Here is a 15,081-nt window from a genome sequence, read left to right as displayed (position 1 = left end):
CCCCCCCCCAATAGCTAGCCATCCAAAACAGTCCAGTGGAGCCTGAGCGGTGGGTGTTGCCTTCTGACACACTTCCGATGATGTCAGGGGGTGTGGCCTATGCAAGTAGGTTATGTTAATGAGTTATGCGAATGAGCTCCTGCATCTCTTTTTCTGCAAAATGACCCCTGCTGACTTTTATCCCCGAAATAAAGTCTCGCATCGTCCGTGTGATGTTCTGCATTGCCACAGTTCCCCCCCCCTCCCCTACCTGACCTAGGCTAATCTGCCTCTGGAGTTTGGAGAGCAGGATTTGACTCCCCGGGAAGTAACCTTAAATGGTAATCTTGTAAGAATTCCAGCGCTGTATCCTTCACTCCTTCCCCTAATGAGGTTATGACCAAATGCTCATTATAATTGCTTTAGACTCCTTTTAATTTTCAAGCTTATTAATCATAAGAAGGGTTATTTAAAATTGCATAAATTAATCTTAGATTAAAAGCCCATCAAAGCCTCGAAACAATTAAGAATAAGTAGGATTTCCCTGGGGCGGCAAGTTTTATTTTAATAGTATAGCCAGGTGGATATCAGAACATTTGAAGTGTGGGGATGATTAATGTTTGCAGCCGTTTTTAAGGGAGAATTTTTTTCAAATGGCAACTCTCTCGGCTTCATCTGGAGCGGACTGTAGGAATCCAGCTCGTTGTCTCTCATGTATGTTAATGAACATTTTAATTACAGCGGGTGGTAGGGGAGAGAAGTGTGCAACAAGCCAAATTTCGCCATTTTAAAATGGCTACGGGGAAGGCACCTTCGTCGCTCCGCTTCATTTCTAAGAGCTTTTTCGTCAGGAGTCTGAAACGCTTACAGATCTCTGGCCTTCTGAAGGGCTTTGTGTAACCTGGAAGTTTGCATTCCAGGGTCCAGCCTACCTGAGGGACCGCCTTTCTCCATATGTTCCCCCAAGGGCACTACGGTCGGGGAGTCGTCATCTCCTGGAAATTCCAGGCCCTAGAGATGCTAAATTTGCAGTGACCAGAACCAGGGCATTTTCGGTGGCGGCTCCTACCTGGTGGAAGGAGCTCCCGGAGGAGATGCGGGCCCTGCGGGACCTTTCTCAGTTCCGCAGGGCCTGCAAGATGGAGCTCTTCCGCCAGGCCTTTGAGTAAGAGCTGCCGCCACTATTATTCCACCTTTGCCATCTATGCACCGTCGTACTATTACCACGATTGTCTGGATCCCACTGGGGGGCGTGGCGTCCCTAGCACGAAGCGGATGATAGATTTTGGGAAAGCTACCGTTGGGTTTAAGATCTACCCATTTTTTGTTTAAATTTGTATTGTAAACCTGATATTGCATTTTACTGTTTTATACTATGTGTTTTTACTGTTATAATCTTGGCACATTGTGCCCTTGTTAGCCGCCCTGAGCCTTCGGGGTAGGGCGGGATATAAATCCAAGGATGAATGAATAAAATAAATAAATAAACTCCAGCCTTATTGAAAGCTAGCTTATTTGCCCTGACCTGGATAGCCCAGGCTAGCCCGATCCCATCAGGTCTCGGAAGCTAAGCAGGGTCAGCCCTGGCTAGTATTTGGATGGGAGACTGCCAAGGAAGTCCAGGGTCATGGTGCAGAGGCAGGCAGTGGCAGAGCACCGCTGAACGTCTCCTGGCCTGAAAACCTTACGGGATCGCCATTAGTCAGCAGTGCCTTGACAGCAAAAACAACAACGGTTGATTCAAATAAAATAGTTTTACTCGCCCTATATGTTGTCGAAGGCTTTCACGGGCGGAGTTCATTAGCTGTTGCAGATTTTTTCGGGTTGTCCGGCTGTGGTCTTGGCACTGTAGGACCTGACGTTTCACCAGTAGCTGTGACTGGCATCCTCAGAGGTATAACACAGGAAGATGGAGTACTCTCTGTGTCAAGGTGAGAAGAAAAATGGTGGTCAGGTAATTTATATCTACTCAGGAAGGTGGGGTAGGGCTGAGTCATTATCTTGTAGGATAAAGCCCTACCCCACCTTCCTGAGTAGATAGAGACCGATTTCCCACAAGCTGCTGCAGTGCGCTGGCTCTTCGCTTTGCCCCAAGCGTACGTGTCAATTTCACACTAAGTGCTGCACGGCTGCATTTTGCCCCACAGCTTCGCCCGGTTTTCCCCGCCTCTACTCAATCCTCAAAAAACAGGATTGAGTAGAGGCGGAGAAAACCGAGCGAAGCTGCGGGGCTCTGGAGCCCTCCTTCATGAGCTTAGACAAAAATCTGTGAGCTGGAGGCTAAAAAAAACGGTGAGCTGGCTCACACTGAGAGGGAACACTCACAGCTGAGAGGGAACACTGGAGGCCGCCATGTTCCGTTCAGCGGAAAAAACCCCACCTTGTATTCTCCTGCGGCAAGACCACCAAAGGACCTTTTAAAATACCTCTAAATGAAGCACCTGGTACTGTTTGGTCTTGGAGGAGGGCAGTCTCACCGCTGCGTACTTAGCAGTGGGAGGAGATCGTCGTACAAATCAGGATATGTAGCCGTGAGGAATATTTATTTTCTCTGTTTGCTTTAAGCCCATGAAGACACTGTGCTTCTCCGTCTCTCTATCTCTCCCTCCCTCCCTCTCCCTCTCCGCGTTGTCCTGACGGAGACCTGACCAGTAAGCGTGCGATGCCCCCAGCCCTAATGTGCCGTTAACAATAGGTTAATGTACAGTATAATGTTTGCTGGGCTCTGGGTTCATTACACTGCTGAGCGCAAGGTCTTTCTGCAGAGTGCCCACGGTCCCCTTGCATTATATCATGCAATAAAAAACACCCTTTTCATATCACACGCTAATAAACTGTACTTGAAGTGCCATCGGAGGCTACCGCGATCCTTCTTGATAAGGTGGCCTTCCAAGTGCAACAGTTGGGAGTCTTTCATTTTTATTTTTATTGTTCCAAATGCCGGCTTTCCTTAGACTTATTTTTTTTTAATGGAAAAAGCAGTTGTTCCCTCGGATCTGATTTATGGCCGAGCTGACTCCACTCCGGTTGTTTGCCTCTGCTTATCGTGTCTGAGGCTACGGAAAGCCCAGGTGGCTCACTCGTGATGTTGGCTCTGCTGGAAAAAAGTAATTGGTATTTTTTAAGATTTGGATATCGGGGAGCTAAAATATCAGTATTCCAGGTTTTCTGGGTTCCAAATTTGTTGTTATTGTTTAGTCGCACAGTCGAGTCCGACTCTTCGCGACCCCATGGACAAGATCTCGCCAGGCCCTCCTGTTTTCCGCCGTCCTCTGAAGTTTGCTCAATTTCATGTTCGTTGCATCGATGACACTGTCTAACCATCTCATCCTTTGCCGTCCCCATCTTCTTTGACCTTCACTCTTTCCCAGCATCAGGGTCTTCTCCTCCAGTGAGTGCTCCCTTCTCATTGGGTGGCCAAAGTATTTGAGCTTCAGTTTCATTATCTGGCCTTCCAGGGAACAGTCAGGGTTGATTTCTTTTAGGATTGACTGATTTGATCTTCTTGCAGTCCAAGGGACTCTCAAGAGTCTTCTCCAGCACCATAGTTCAAAAGAATCTATTCTTCGGCACTCGGCCTTCCTTACAGTCCAACTCTCGCAGCCATACATGACTACTGAAAGACTATTGAAAGAGGTAGTCAATCTTTTTTATTTTAATTTGTATTTAATTTGTATTTGGATCCGGGCTTTTGGGAGGGCTTTTGATATTATCTGGCTGCGTTATTCCCTATGGGGAATCTTTCTGGAGGGGTTGTTTCTTTGAGCGAATTTCGCCAACATGGCAGTGGAGCTTCTGCTGTCTCTCTAACCACCAAATTTCGAGTGAATTGGACCAAGATTTCAAATTCGATGGGCCCCCGAACAAAGTGTCCCCAGCCACTCTCCATTGTTTCCTATTGCAGGGGGGAGAGGGAATTCCATGCTTTCTCCAGGGCAGTGGATCACCAAAGACACAAGAGCAAGCAAAGCAACCCCTGACCAAAAGCCTCTCAAAGTAGATAGACTGAACAAGCCCAAAGAACCAACTCAGAACCAGGGAATCCTGGCAGAACCACAGGATAATGTGGCAAGCCTGACACAACAAACACACCACCTAAGAAATCTATCCAATGTCAGACCAGAGAATCACTCAAGCAAAGCGGAATAGGACGACTGTTGTAAGCCCAGCCAATATAAAATCAGAGAATCTAAGCCAGTGTAGAACCTGAGAATCAAAGGCAATGTAGAATCTGAGAATCCACAAAAGAACACCCAACACAAAGCAATTCACACAAAGATACAATATTGCAAGACCAAAGAAACCAATTTAAAAGGATAGGGTCAAAGCCAAACCAACATGGCAAGCTGATACCATGCCCTGGGAAGATACAGACACACCGGAAAAACAGTTCTGGGAATCTTAAAATTCTTGATATTTCTGAATATTTCTGAGCTTTTTTGGGACCCATTTCTTGGTATCTAAAAAAATCCAAGATACTATCCAGAGACTAGAGTATATCCAGTAAATACCAATAGGGTGTTTTCCTGATATATATTCAGGAAAATCCAAGATACTATTGGGCAAAAAGGTAGAGTACAAGTGTTTAAAAACAAATTAATGTTGTTGTATATTTTCATTTTTTGCAAACAGGCTTTTTATGCTAGCTCCTTGTCGATCTCTGAATGGTGATACTGTTCGGCACTTTAATGGTAAAAGGTTGCAAACCCGTGAATTAAGACAAGGTTTGCTGCCATAGGATTCAGTAAGAGCTGCTAGGTTAGTTGGCTTTACAAAGGAACTTCCACTTTCAGAGGCAGAAACCTTCTGAGGGTTTCTGTACAAATCACAAAATACACCAAGCATCAAAGTCCCTGTAACCCATATTGATGTCACATTGTCCCCGATAAGGCAATTTTATTTGCACCCTTAGGAGCTAAACTGGAAGTTACATATTGATACTGATATTATTTCCAGTATATGCAACTACTTCTGACACAAGGCCAGATATATTTGTGGCCCCAAATTAAAGTCTTTTGGTGTGTCATTGAATTCCAGATTGGAAGATTCCATTTTTGGTTCTATATTATTACGTAATTGTTTATTGCCTTACATGTGTTTTGTTGCTTGGAGTATTTTGTACTATTTGACCTCTGAAAAAGGCGCTTGTGAGCCGAAACGCATAAGGTCACACACAGCTCCTTTTTGTGCATCTGTCACTTTGAACATTTTATGAGGCTTCATTTGGGCCCCTACAAGGTTTTTAGATGCCTTTGAAATAAACACTCTTTTGTTTATACTTATTTATGTTTTAAACTTTTGGCCCTCACTAAGTTTTCTAAACTTCCTTTGGAGGTTTTTACTTGGTTTCTTTACGTTTCCCCCCCTCTTTTCTTTGGGTGCAGCAACATGTTTTTGCCTGCATTGAGAGAGGTCTCCTGAAAGTCGGGAGAGAGCAACATGGCTGTAGATGCCGTCAGTTGGATGGTTTGGAGATCTTATTTAGTAAGATTTGGGGTAAAGTTCCCCCACAGACAGAGCAGGAAACAGAACCTCTATGGAAACATAATTCCCTGGCATAAGGCCTCTCTCTCCTGATCTATTGGGAATCCTTCAGAACCCGAAGAAGACAGAAGGTCTATGATGAAACATGGTAGTCCTTACCAATGCTCCCTCTAAGCTCTGGAGTCTTGCGAGCAAAAATTCTACTTTGGGAGCTACTGACATTGAAGTTGTGAGTGAGCGATTTGGCTAAGGCATAAACTAGTTTGCTCTGGAGCCACTCTTCCTGAGCTAAGACAAATGTGTGAGCCGGAGGCTAAAAAACTGTGAGCTAGCTCACACTAACTCAGCTTAGAGGGAACACTGACTACTGCATACATTAGTTTGCTCTGGAGCCACCTGTCCTGAGTTAAGACAAAAATGTGTGAGCCGGAGGCTAAAAAAACTGTGAGCTAGCTCACACTAACTCAGCTTAGAGGGAACACTCCTTACTTGGGAAAACCACAGAGTCAAAGCGAGATTGTCCCCCAAGAGATGTCCGCCTTTGAAAGGGTTAATCCTCTTGCCGGAGCTCAGTAGCTTTTTAAAAAGCGGCCCTTTTCAGGAAAACAAGATGTGACAAGTTCATTTAAAAAGCCCGGTTTGTCATTGTTTATCTCATTTTCAGAGTTGGCACAGGGAATTAGGCCGCCTGACACTCACCCGTTTCCATCCCCTGGCCGAGCTGACCTGACCTTTCTTGGGGCTGAATCCGTCACTGCGGGGAGCGTGAACTTTCCCCAGAGTGTTCCAGGATGGTCGAGCGGAGCTGCTTGGGCCAACACAAAGCCCAGATTCTGATCCTGAGATGGGCTAAAAGCAGTCTTTTTCTGTGCTTACATTTGGGTGGCCAGAATAATAATTGTTCCATGGGGTAACTGTGTTGGTCAGCGGAAGAAGAGGTAGAATCAAGACCAGTCCCACCTTAGAGACCAAAAAGAGTCTCAGGTTATGAGCTTTTGCGAGTCCAGCCTCTCTTTGTCAGAACTGCGAGCCAATCTGGTGTAGTGGTTGAGTGTGCGGACTCTGATCTGGGAGAACCGGGTTTGATTCCCCACTCCTCCACTTGCAGCTGCTGGATGACCTTGGGCGAGCCGTAGTTCTCTGAAGGGTAGTTCTGGAAAGAGCTCTCTCAGCCCCGCCTACCTCACAGGGTGTCTGTTGTGGGGAGGGGAGGGGAAAGGAGATGGTAAGCCGCTCTGAGACTCCGAATGAAGGGCGGGGTATAAATCCAATCTCCTCTTCTTCTTTTGTGGAGATGCTGAGTCGGTATTCAGGGGTCAATCTGCTTTGTGTCTGTGGCTGTAAGGACTGCAGTGGACATGTGGAAATCTAGTTGAACGCAAGGAAGGTGTTAGATTCAAGTCCTGGAGCACCGTCGAGGCCAACAAGATTTTTTTGGGGGGACGGGCTTTCAAGAGTCGAAGTTCCCTTCCTCAGTGTTGTCTCTTGAAAGCCCATATCTCGAAAATCTTTCTGGTCTGTAAGGTGTTCCTGGACTCAAATCTATCTGGGAGAACCGGGTTTGATTCCCCCACATGCAGCTGCTGGTGTGACCTTGGGTCAGTCACAAGTTCTTTCAGAGCTGTTCTCTCCAGGGCAGCGCTCTCTCTCTCTCTCTCTCTCTCTCTCTCTCTCTCTCTCTCTCTCTCTAGAGAGAGAGAGAGAGAGAGAGAGAGAGAGAGAGAGAGCTCTCTCAGCCCCACCTACCTCACAGGTTGTCTGTTGTGGGGGGGGGGGAAGGAGATTGTAGAAAAGAAGAAGAAGAAGAGAAGAAGAGATTGGATTTATCCCCCGCCCTTCACTATCCAAAGGAGTCTCAGAGCGACTTACAATCTCCTTTCCGTTCCCCTCCCCACAACAGACACCCTGGGAGGTAGAAGAAGGATTGGATTTATACCCCGCCCTTCACTATCCAAAGGAGTCTCAGAGCGACTTACAATCTCCTTTCCCTTCCCCTCCCCACAACAGACACCCTGAGAGGTAGAAGAAGAGATTGGATTTATACCCCGCCCTTCACTACCCAAAGGTATCTCAGAACAGCTTACAAACTCCTTTCCCTTCCCCTCCCCACAACAGACACCCTGTGAGGTGGGTGGGGCTGAGAGAGCTCTGACAGAAACTGGTCTTTCTCAAGGACAGCTGTGCCAGAGCTTGTGACTGACCCAAGGTCACATCAGCAGGTGCAAGTGGAGGAGTGGTGGGGAATCAAACCCGGTTCTCCCAGATTAGAGTCCGCGCACTTCACCACTACACCAAACTGGCTCTCCTTGTAAGACTCCTTCGGGTAGTGAAGGACAGGATATAAATCCAATCTCCTCCTCCTCCTCCTCCTCCTCCTCCTCTTCTTCTTCTTCTTATCTGTTCTACTGCAGGGCGGCCACCATGGCCACCCACTGAAGCAAAGGTATGTTTCTGCACCTTCACCTTTCTTGTTTTCTTTCATTTCATCCTGGCCCTGGGACAACAACGCTTGGTTCCTCTGCATACAGAAGCAGTTGTGATTTTTTTTTTCACCTGCTCCCACCTGACCACGTGACTGCATGAAAGCGGTGATAGTTCGGAAAGATCTCTGGGCAGAGATTGGGCCGCTTCTGGGTTTGTGCAGGGCCCAGCACGCTTCCGGCACAAAATAAATAGCTTCGGGAGGAAGAGGAGGAGTTTAGCCGAGCTGTTCGGACAGGAGGCTGCTAACCCTGCCGAGCAGACGGCTCACGCTCCCCTCTTGCCAAGGAAAATGCGTACGGTGAGCGGAACCTGTAACAGTTCCGCAGGGCCTGTAAGACGGAGCTCTTCCGCCAGGCTTTCGAATAGGAGCTGCCAATGCCGTTACCACCAACGGGCGATCGCAGAGCAGTACCACCAGGTTGGGCTGATTGGCCACCTGAACATCGTGGCCCATGGCACCCCTCTCATTGACCCCAATGTGATATACAATAGGGAGTGAGCATATTAGTCGCGATGGACCCTGGGAGCTGTCCACTGTGTTTAAACTGTTTAAACTGTATTTTATTGCACTGCGTGCCTTAATTGTTTTTAACTTGTGGTGTTGTATTATACCTCTGTGTTTTGTAAGCCGCCCTGAGCCCATGTGCGGGGAGGGTGGGGTATAAATGAAATTTAATTAATTAATTAATTAATTACTTAATGCATTCCAAGCTCCAGACTGATGCAGTATTGCCGTATAAAACAAAAGGCATCAGGTAAGAATATTGAAGCATCACAGGAGGCTGCTGTTTGGTTTGGAGTTCCAGGCTAAACGGCTGAAGGCGAAATGCACAGTGACCAACATTCCTTTGGACCCGGCATTCCCTTCTTTGTATTTTTCTCCTGCCTGTGTGCTGTCCGTATTTCTTCTTTCCTTAGGAACGAGAGTGTCTGGTTAAACAAATGGGTTCCATCTCTTCCTAACTGCCTGGAACTTCATTATACCTGCGCAGACCGCCAGCTCCATTTCCGACGGCGGTGGCTTGCGTTTCTCCTTTTGTTTGGTCGGTTTCTTTCGGTCCAGTTAGTGGTGTCTCTCATTACCGGCTGCAGCCCTGCTTGTTTTTCACCTTAGGGGAAGGTGTTCACCAGTAGGGAGAGCACCGATTCGTGTGTCCGCAAGGGGGTGACCCTGCCCTTCTGTTTCACCCTTCAGGCAGCCGTGGGTTTCCCCGTGCCAGATCGCTTGCTTCTCATGACGCTCTACCCTTACTCCCGTCGCCTCTGGAACTTTTCTTGCAGACATTGATGGTGTCAAACAAAATCTCTCAATCTCTAGCCAGTGCAGACCTTTTCACTGTTTTCCTCTCGTCCACACAGCCACCACCCCGTGTTTCTCTGTCACCTATTGCTTCTGAGAGCCAGTTTGGTGTCGTGGTTAAGTGCGCAGACTCTAATCTGGGAGAACCGGGTTTGATTCCCCACTCCTCCACTTGCACCTGGCTGGATGACCTTGGGCAAGCCGTAATTCTGATAAGAGCTGTCCTTGAGAAAGAGCAGTTTCTGTCAGAGCTCTCTCAGCCCCACCCACCTCACTGAGCGTCTGTTGTGGGGAGGGGGAGGGAATGGAGTTTGTAAGCCGCTCTGAGACACCTTTGGGTTGTGAAGGGCGGGGTATAAATCCAGTCTCTTCTCTTCTTCTTTTTCAAGTTTCTGTTTAGAAGAATATCTGTTGTCTATTCATATCCGTTTAGCTGGTATAGCACCATCCTTAATACAAGAAAGCCAGTGTGGTGTGGTTTCTGGAATATCAGACTAGGGCTTGGGGGTACTTGGGTTTTAAAATCGACGCCTATGCAGGCTCATATCTGGCAGGCGCTTCACCAACTGCATTGGCTGCCAGTTGACTTCCGGATTCACTTCAAGGTGCTGGTGGATCACCTTTAAAGCCTTATACGGCCTGGGACCCACATATCTGAGGGACCGCCTCTTCCCATCTATGCCCCAAAGAGCGTTACGCTCTATAGATCAACATCTCCTGGTTGCCTCCGGCCCAAAGGATGTCTGTCTTGCCTCGACCAGGGCCAGGGCTTTTTCTGCCCTGGCCCCTGCCTGGTGGGACACGCTCCCAGTCGAGATTAGGGCCCTGCAGGATCTTCTTCAGTTCCGCAGGGCCTGTAAGACGGAGCTCTTCCGCTAGGCTTTCGGTTGAGGCCGCCAGGCCTTCAGGCCTCATCCTCATCATCATCAAGTAGACTCCACAGCTTAGAGGGAGCATTACTTACCAGGGCCGACCCTACTTCGCTTCCAAGACCCGACGAGATCGGGCTAGCCGGGGCCTTCCAGGTTAGGGGCTGCAGTGGGGTACCAATGGGACTGAAGACCAGGGCTTTTCTTCCCTGGGGGAACGCGGCGGAACGGAGCTCCGGAACCTCTTCGACAAAATTATTTTCAAAATATCTAAAAGTTCATGAGTTTTCAGTATACAGATTGAGATCTTTATTTCTCTCTCTCTCTCTCTCTCTCTCTCTCTCTCTCTCTCTCTCGCGAGAGAGAGAGAGAGAGAGAGAGAGAGAGAGAGAGAGAGAGAGTGTTTTAGCACCTCTTTTTCCAAAAAAAAAAAAAGCCCTGCTGAAGACAATCTAGTAATTCTTGCAAATAGTACCCTGGATTTTGAAATGTGCATTGGTTTTGTTTCCTATTCCGGTAGATGCACATGCTTTTTATTGTAAAGGTAAAGGCAAAGGTTTCCCTTGCTCGAAAGCCAGTCGCATCCGACTAGTGCTCGTCTCCGTTTCCAAGCCGAGGAGCCAGCGCTGTCCAAAGACGTTTCCGTGGTCATGTGGCCGGCATGGCTAGACGCCAAGGCGCACGGAACGCTGTTCCCTTCCCACCGAAGTGGTACCTATTTATCTACTTGCGATTTCTTGCTTTCAAACCGCTCGGTTGGCTGGAACTGGGGGCAGAGACGCTCGGTCACGCAGCACTCAGGTCTCGAACTGCCGAACTGCAGACCTTCCGGTCTGTAGCTCAGCATCTTAACCTCTGAGCCACCGCGGCCCCTTCTTTTTATTGTAAAGGTAAATGTTCCCTTGCTCGAAAGCCAGTCGAATCCGACTCTAGGGTTGCGGTGCTCATCTCCGTTTCAAAGCCAAAGAGCCAGCGCTGTCCGAAGACGTTTCCGTGGTCATGTGGCCGGCATGGCTAGACGCCAAGGCGCACGGAACGCTGTTCCCTTCCCACCGAAGTGGTACCTATTTATCTACTTGCAATTTCTTGCTTTCGAACTGCTAGGTTGGCAGGAGCCGGAACTAGAGACGGGAGCTCCCTCCATCATGCCGCACACTCGGGTCTCGAACTGCTGAATGGCAGACCTTCCACAGGCTGCAGTTCAGCGTCTTAACCACTTGAGCCACCGCAGCTCCTCTTTTTATTGTACCTGTGCATATCACAGCACACAGTGTTCTGAGTGGCAAGGGAAAGCACATTTCTGAAGTTATGCCTGCCTCCCAACCCCTCTGCGGGATCCCCACCCACCGAGCTCCACCAAGTGGCCGCCACCTTGTTCCAAGGGGCTGGGTTTTCACCCCACGTACAACAAGCTCCCCAGTTGTCAGCCATGGGAGGAATTTGCTTAAGACTGAGCTGGGAGTGTCTGCCTGTCAGGAAAGCGCATGCAGCCAAGTTGTTTGCCACTCATTCTTCCTGGCCACGGCTGCCGGGCGCCATTTTATTTCCAGACTCACCGCCATCTCCTTTGCCGTGGCTGAGGCTGAGCCAGATGAGGAGACTTTTCCGCCGGGGTGAGATGGTTTTTCCACAGCAGGGAGTGCTCTGCCGTAAAGTAGATTCATGGGAGAAACTGACTGACTTTGTTTAATGGCTGGTTTTACTGGCCCGGAGCGCGTGCTCTCCTTTTTTTTTTTTGGTCTCTGGGATCTTGATTTGTTTCTCCCTCCAATCCTTCCTTGACCCTCCTTTGCCAGTTTTGTTTGTGGTTGGCTTATTTAAAAGGCCAGGCAGGTAATTGTAGGTTTTATTGTGAATAAGGACACTTGTTCCTTTCCTCCAGGGAGCGGCAAGAGTTTTACGAACACTTAAGCGAATGTAACCTTGTGGCATTCTGTGAAATCAGTAAGAGTAATTACTCCGAGAAACTAGGGTACCCAAAAAGACGGAAATCACCAAGATGGGAGAGAGAAGACAGATTTCAGCCCTGACAAATGCCTCCCAAGTTTGGCGACCAGAAAAAAAATCATGCAAAAGAGAACTATTCATTGTGCCAGTTTTTACTTTTCCTGATCCAGTTGTCCATTTCGGGGGGTGTTGTTTTTATCAGGGACCAAATGAGGAGAAGAGGAATGGGGGGATCATTGCTTTGGGGCAGGGATGCAAGGAATGTGGACGAGAGAGAGGGTACCCAGCATCGCGGTCTGGGAGAAACATGCACTTTGTTCTTGCTGGGATGATGTAGATTGGGAGATGGAAACAGAGGAAAGGTGACTCTGGGGCAACACTCCCACATGCATAAGAATTTAGACTGGACCTAGAGAAGAAGGAGAAGAAGAGATTGCATGTATACCCCGCCCTTCACTACCCAAAGGTGTCTCAGAGCGGCTTACAAACTCCTTTCCCTTCCCCTCCCCACAACAGGCACCCTGTGAGGTGGGTGGGGCTGAGAGAGATCTTGACAGAAACCACTCTTTTCCACGGACAGCTCTTGTCAGAACTACGGCTTGCCCAAGGTCATCCAGCCAGGTGCAAGCGGAGGAGTGGGGAATCAAACCCGGTTCTCCCAGATTACAGTCCACGCACTTAACCACTACATCAAACTGGCTCTCTTTGTACCATCCGGAGTGATTAACGATATAATGTCACGTGGGCTTATTAAAAAGAACTGTGATGTCAGTGGGGCATGAAAGGGACTCACCTGACCAAACAGTAGCCCTTAAAAGTGCACCAGTGAACACGGGATGAATGGAATGGCGGAGTGTTTCTAGCGTCAGGTGCAGAGTTGGGCATGTTGTTTTCATTCTAGCACAGAGCTGTAATCAAGTTTGTGTCCTCCGCTATGAACGTACAGGTTGAGAACATGTCACAGAATCGTAGAATCCTAGAGTTGGAAGGGACCTCCAGGGTCATCTAGTCCAACCCCCTGCACAATGCAGGAAATTCGCAAATACCTCCCCCACCACACGCCCCCAGTGACCCCAGCTCTTTGCCCAGAAGATGGCAAAAAACCTCCAGGATCCTCAGTCATCCTGGCCTGGAGAAAAATGGCTTCCTGACATCAGCATTTCTCTGGGCATGTAAGAAAGGGCCACGGGAACTAAGCAACCCTCCCTGCCCTCCCTCTCAGGATCTGCCTACGTTCACAGAATCCTCATCGCTGTCAGATGGCCATCTAGCCTCTGTTTGAAAGCCTCCAAAGAAGGAGAGCCCACCACCTTCTGCCAAGGAAAGGAGATTGTAAACCGCTCTGAGACTTCGAGTTAAAGGTGGGGCATAAAACTAATCTCCTCTTCTCCTTCTTTTCCTCCTTCTCCTCCTCCTCCTCCGACAATTTTGTATGTTCCTAAGGTGTTTGAACATATGGAGCAGAGGTCCATCAGTGGCTATTAGCCACAAGGTATAGATAGGAACTCTCAGTCTGGGGCAAATGATGCTCTGTATTCTTGGTGTTGGGGGGGCAACAATGGGAGTGCTCCTAGTGTCCTGGCCCCACTGCTGGACCTCCTGATGGCACCTGGTATATTTGGCCACTGTGTGACTCAGAGTGTTGGACTGGAGGGGCCATTGGCCTGATCCAACATTGGCTTCTCTTATGTTCTTATAGGAACTCTCAGTCTGGGGCAAGGGATGCTCTGTCTTCTTGGTGCTTGAGGAGGGGCAACAGTGGGAGGGCTTCTAATGTCCTCCTGACCCCACTGCTGGACCTCCTGATGGCACCTGGTATTTCTGGCCGCTGTGTTACTCAGAGTGTTGGACTGGATGGGCCATTGGCCTGATCCAACACTGGCTTCTCTTGTGTTCTTATGTTCTCAACCTCTTGGCTGAGGTTTCTTTTGTTTCTCTTTTGCTTCTCTTAGGGCCACCTCTTCATCGTCCAATATAATGATGGGAATACCGAGGTCGTCTCCATGTGGGTGTGCCGGATGTTGGAAGAGAGGCGTGCACAGCAGCAGCAGGGATCGCAGTGAACAGGGGAAATGCGAAAAGTCCCGGTGATGGAGACTGGCGCTAGCCGAAGTCCACAAGGACAATAATGCTTCAGCGGGAGACTTCACCCGTTAACGAGGCCTCCAAAGTCGGCTTTTGGGCACATGTGGTGGCAGCTCTTTATTCTGCGATGGTTCCTCCACAGACTCACTCAAACCGGCTTTGTTGACGGTCCGTCACGCCACAGGCTGCAACCTTAAGACAATGTTATTATTATATATTTTATTAAACTTCCTGTATATTTTCCACAGAGTATTTTATACACATTTTTTGTTGTTATTTTACTAGCTTAAACAACTTTGAGGGCAGCATGGATCAATCCCTGCCTGTTAATTTAAATTTTATTTTTGGACTGTGGACTAAAGGATGCTTTGGCTTTTCATTTTAGATGTCGACATAGAATGAAAATTGGCCGGCTGTACAAAATATGACAGCAGCGATCTTGAAAGAATAAATACTGTCACAAGTACACAGTCAACAGGGACGTGTGCTACGTGTTTCTTCAGTGCATGTCGTTAATCCAAGCAGGATAGGAAGCCAGTCCCAAAACAGTCAGTAATCTTGATCTGTAACCACCTTGCCATTCCCTTGATGTGGACATCTAGCCCGGACCGTTTCCAGCAAAATGTCCCAAGTCTGTTTGTTCAGCTTTTTTGAACACAGGAAGCTGCCTTCTACCGAATCAGGCCATCGGTCCATCAAGGTCAGTATTGCCTACTCAGACAGGCAGCAGCTCTCCAGGGTCTCAGGCGGAGGTCCTTCACATCATCTAGTGCCTGGTCCTTTTCAATGGACGTGCCAGAGATTGAACCTGGGACCTTCTGCATGCCAAGCAAAGGCTCCACCAGTGAGCCACGGCCCCTCTTTACAGCTCTCCAGGGTCTCAGGCGGAGGTCTTTCCCATCACCTCCTGCCTGGTCCTTTTTAACTGGAGTT

The 15,081-nt window shown here is 48.4% G+C and overlaps 1 protein-coding gene across 1 annotated transcript in view; it reads left to right on the top strand.

Moving 5' to 3' along the window:
- The window catches only part of MAP2K5 (mitogen-activated protein kinase kinase 5), a 236,163-nt gene extending 221,592 nt beyond the window's left edge, over positions 1-14,571 (top strand). The window contains exon 21 of the mRNA XM_015414599.1: positions 14,016-14,571. Within this exon, the coding sequence (XP_015270085.1) occupies positions 14,016-14,126 (111 nt within the window). The 3' untranslated portion in view covers positions 14,127-14,571. The remainder of the gene's footprint in view (positions 1-14,015) is intronic.
- The last annotated feature ends 510 nt before the right edge of the window (positions 14,572-15,081 follow it).

The sequence above is a fragment of the Gekko japonicus genome, unplaced genomic scaffold (assembly GCF_001447785.1).
Source record: "Gekko japonicus isolate JY-2015 unplaced genomic scaffold, Gekko_japonicus_V1.1 scaffold698, whole genome shotgun sequence".
In the NCBI taxonomy this organism is placed as follows: Eukaryota; Metazoa; Chordata; class Lepidosauria; order Squamata; family Gekkonidae; genus Gekko; species Gekko japonicus.
The sequence above is the reverse complement of the archived record's forward strand: the minus strand, read 5'-3'. Positions and strand labels throughout refer to the sequence as shown.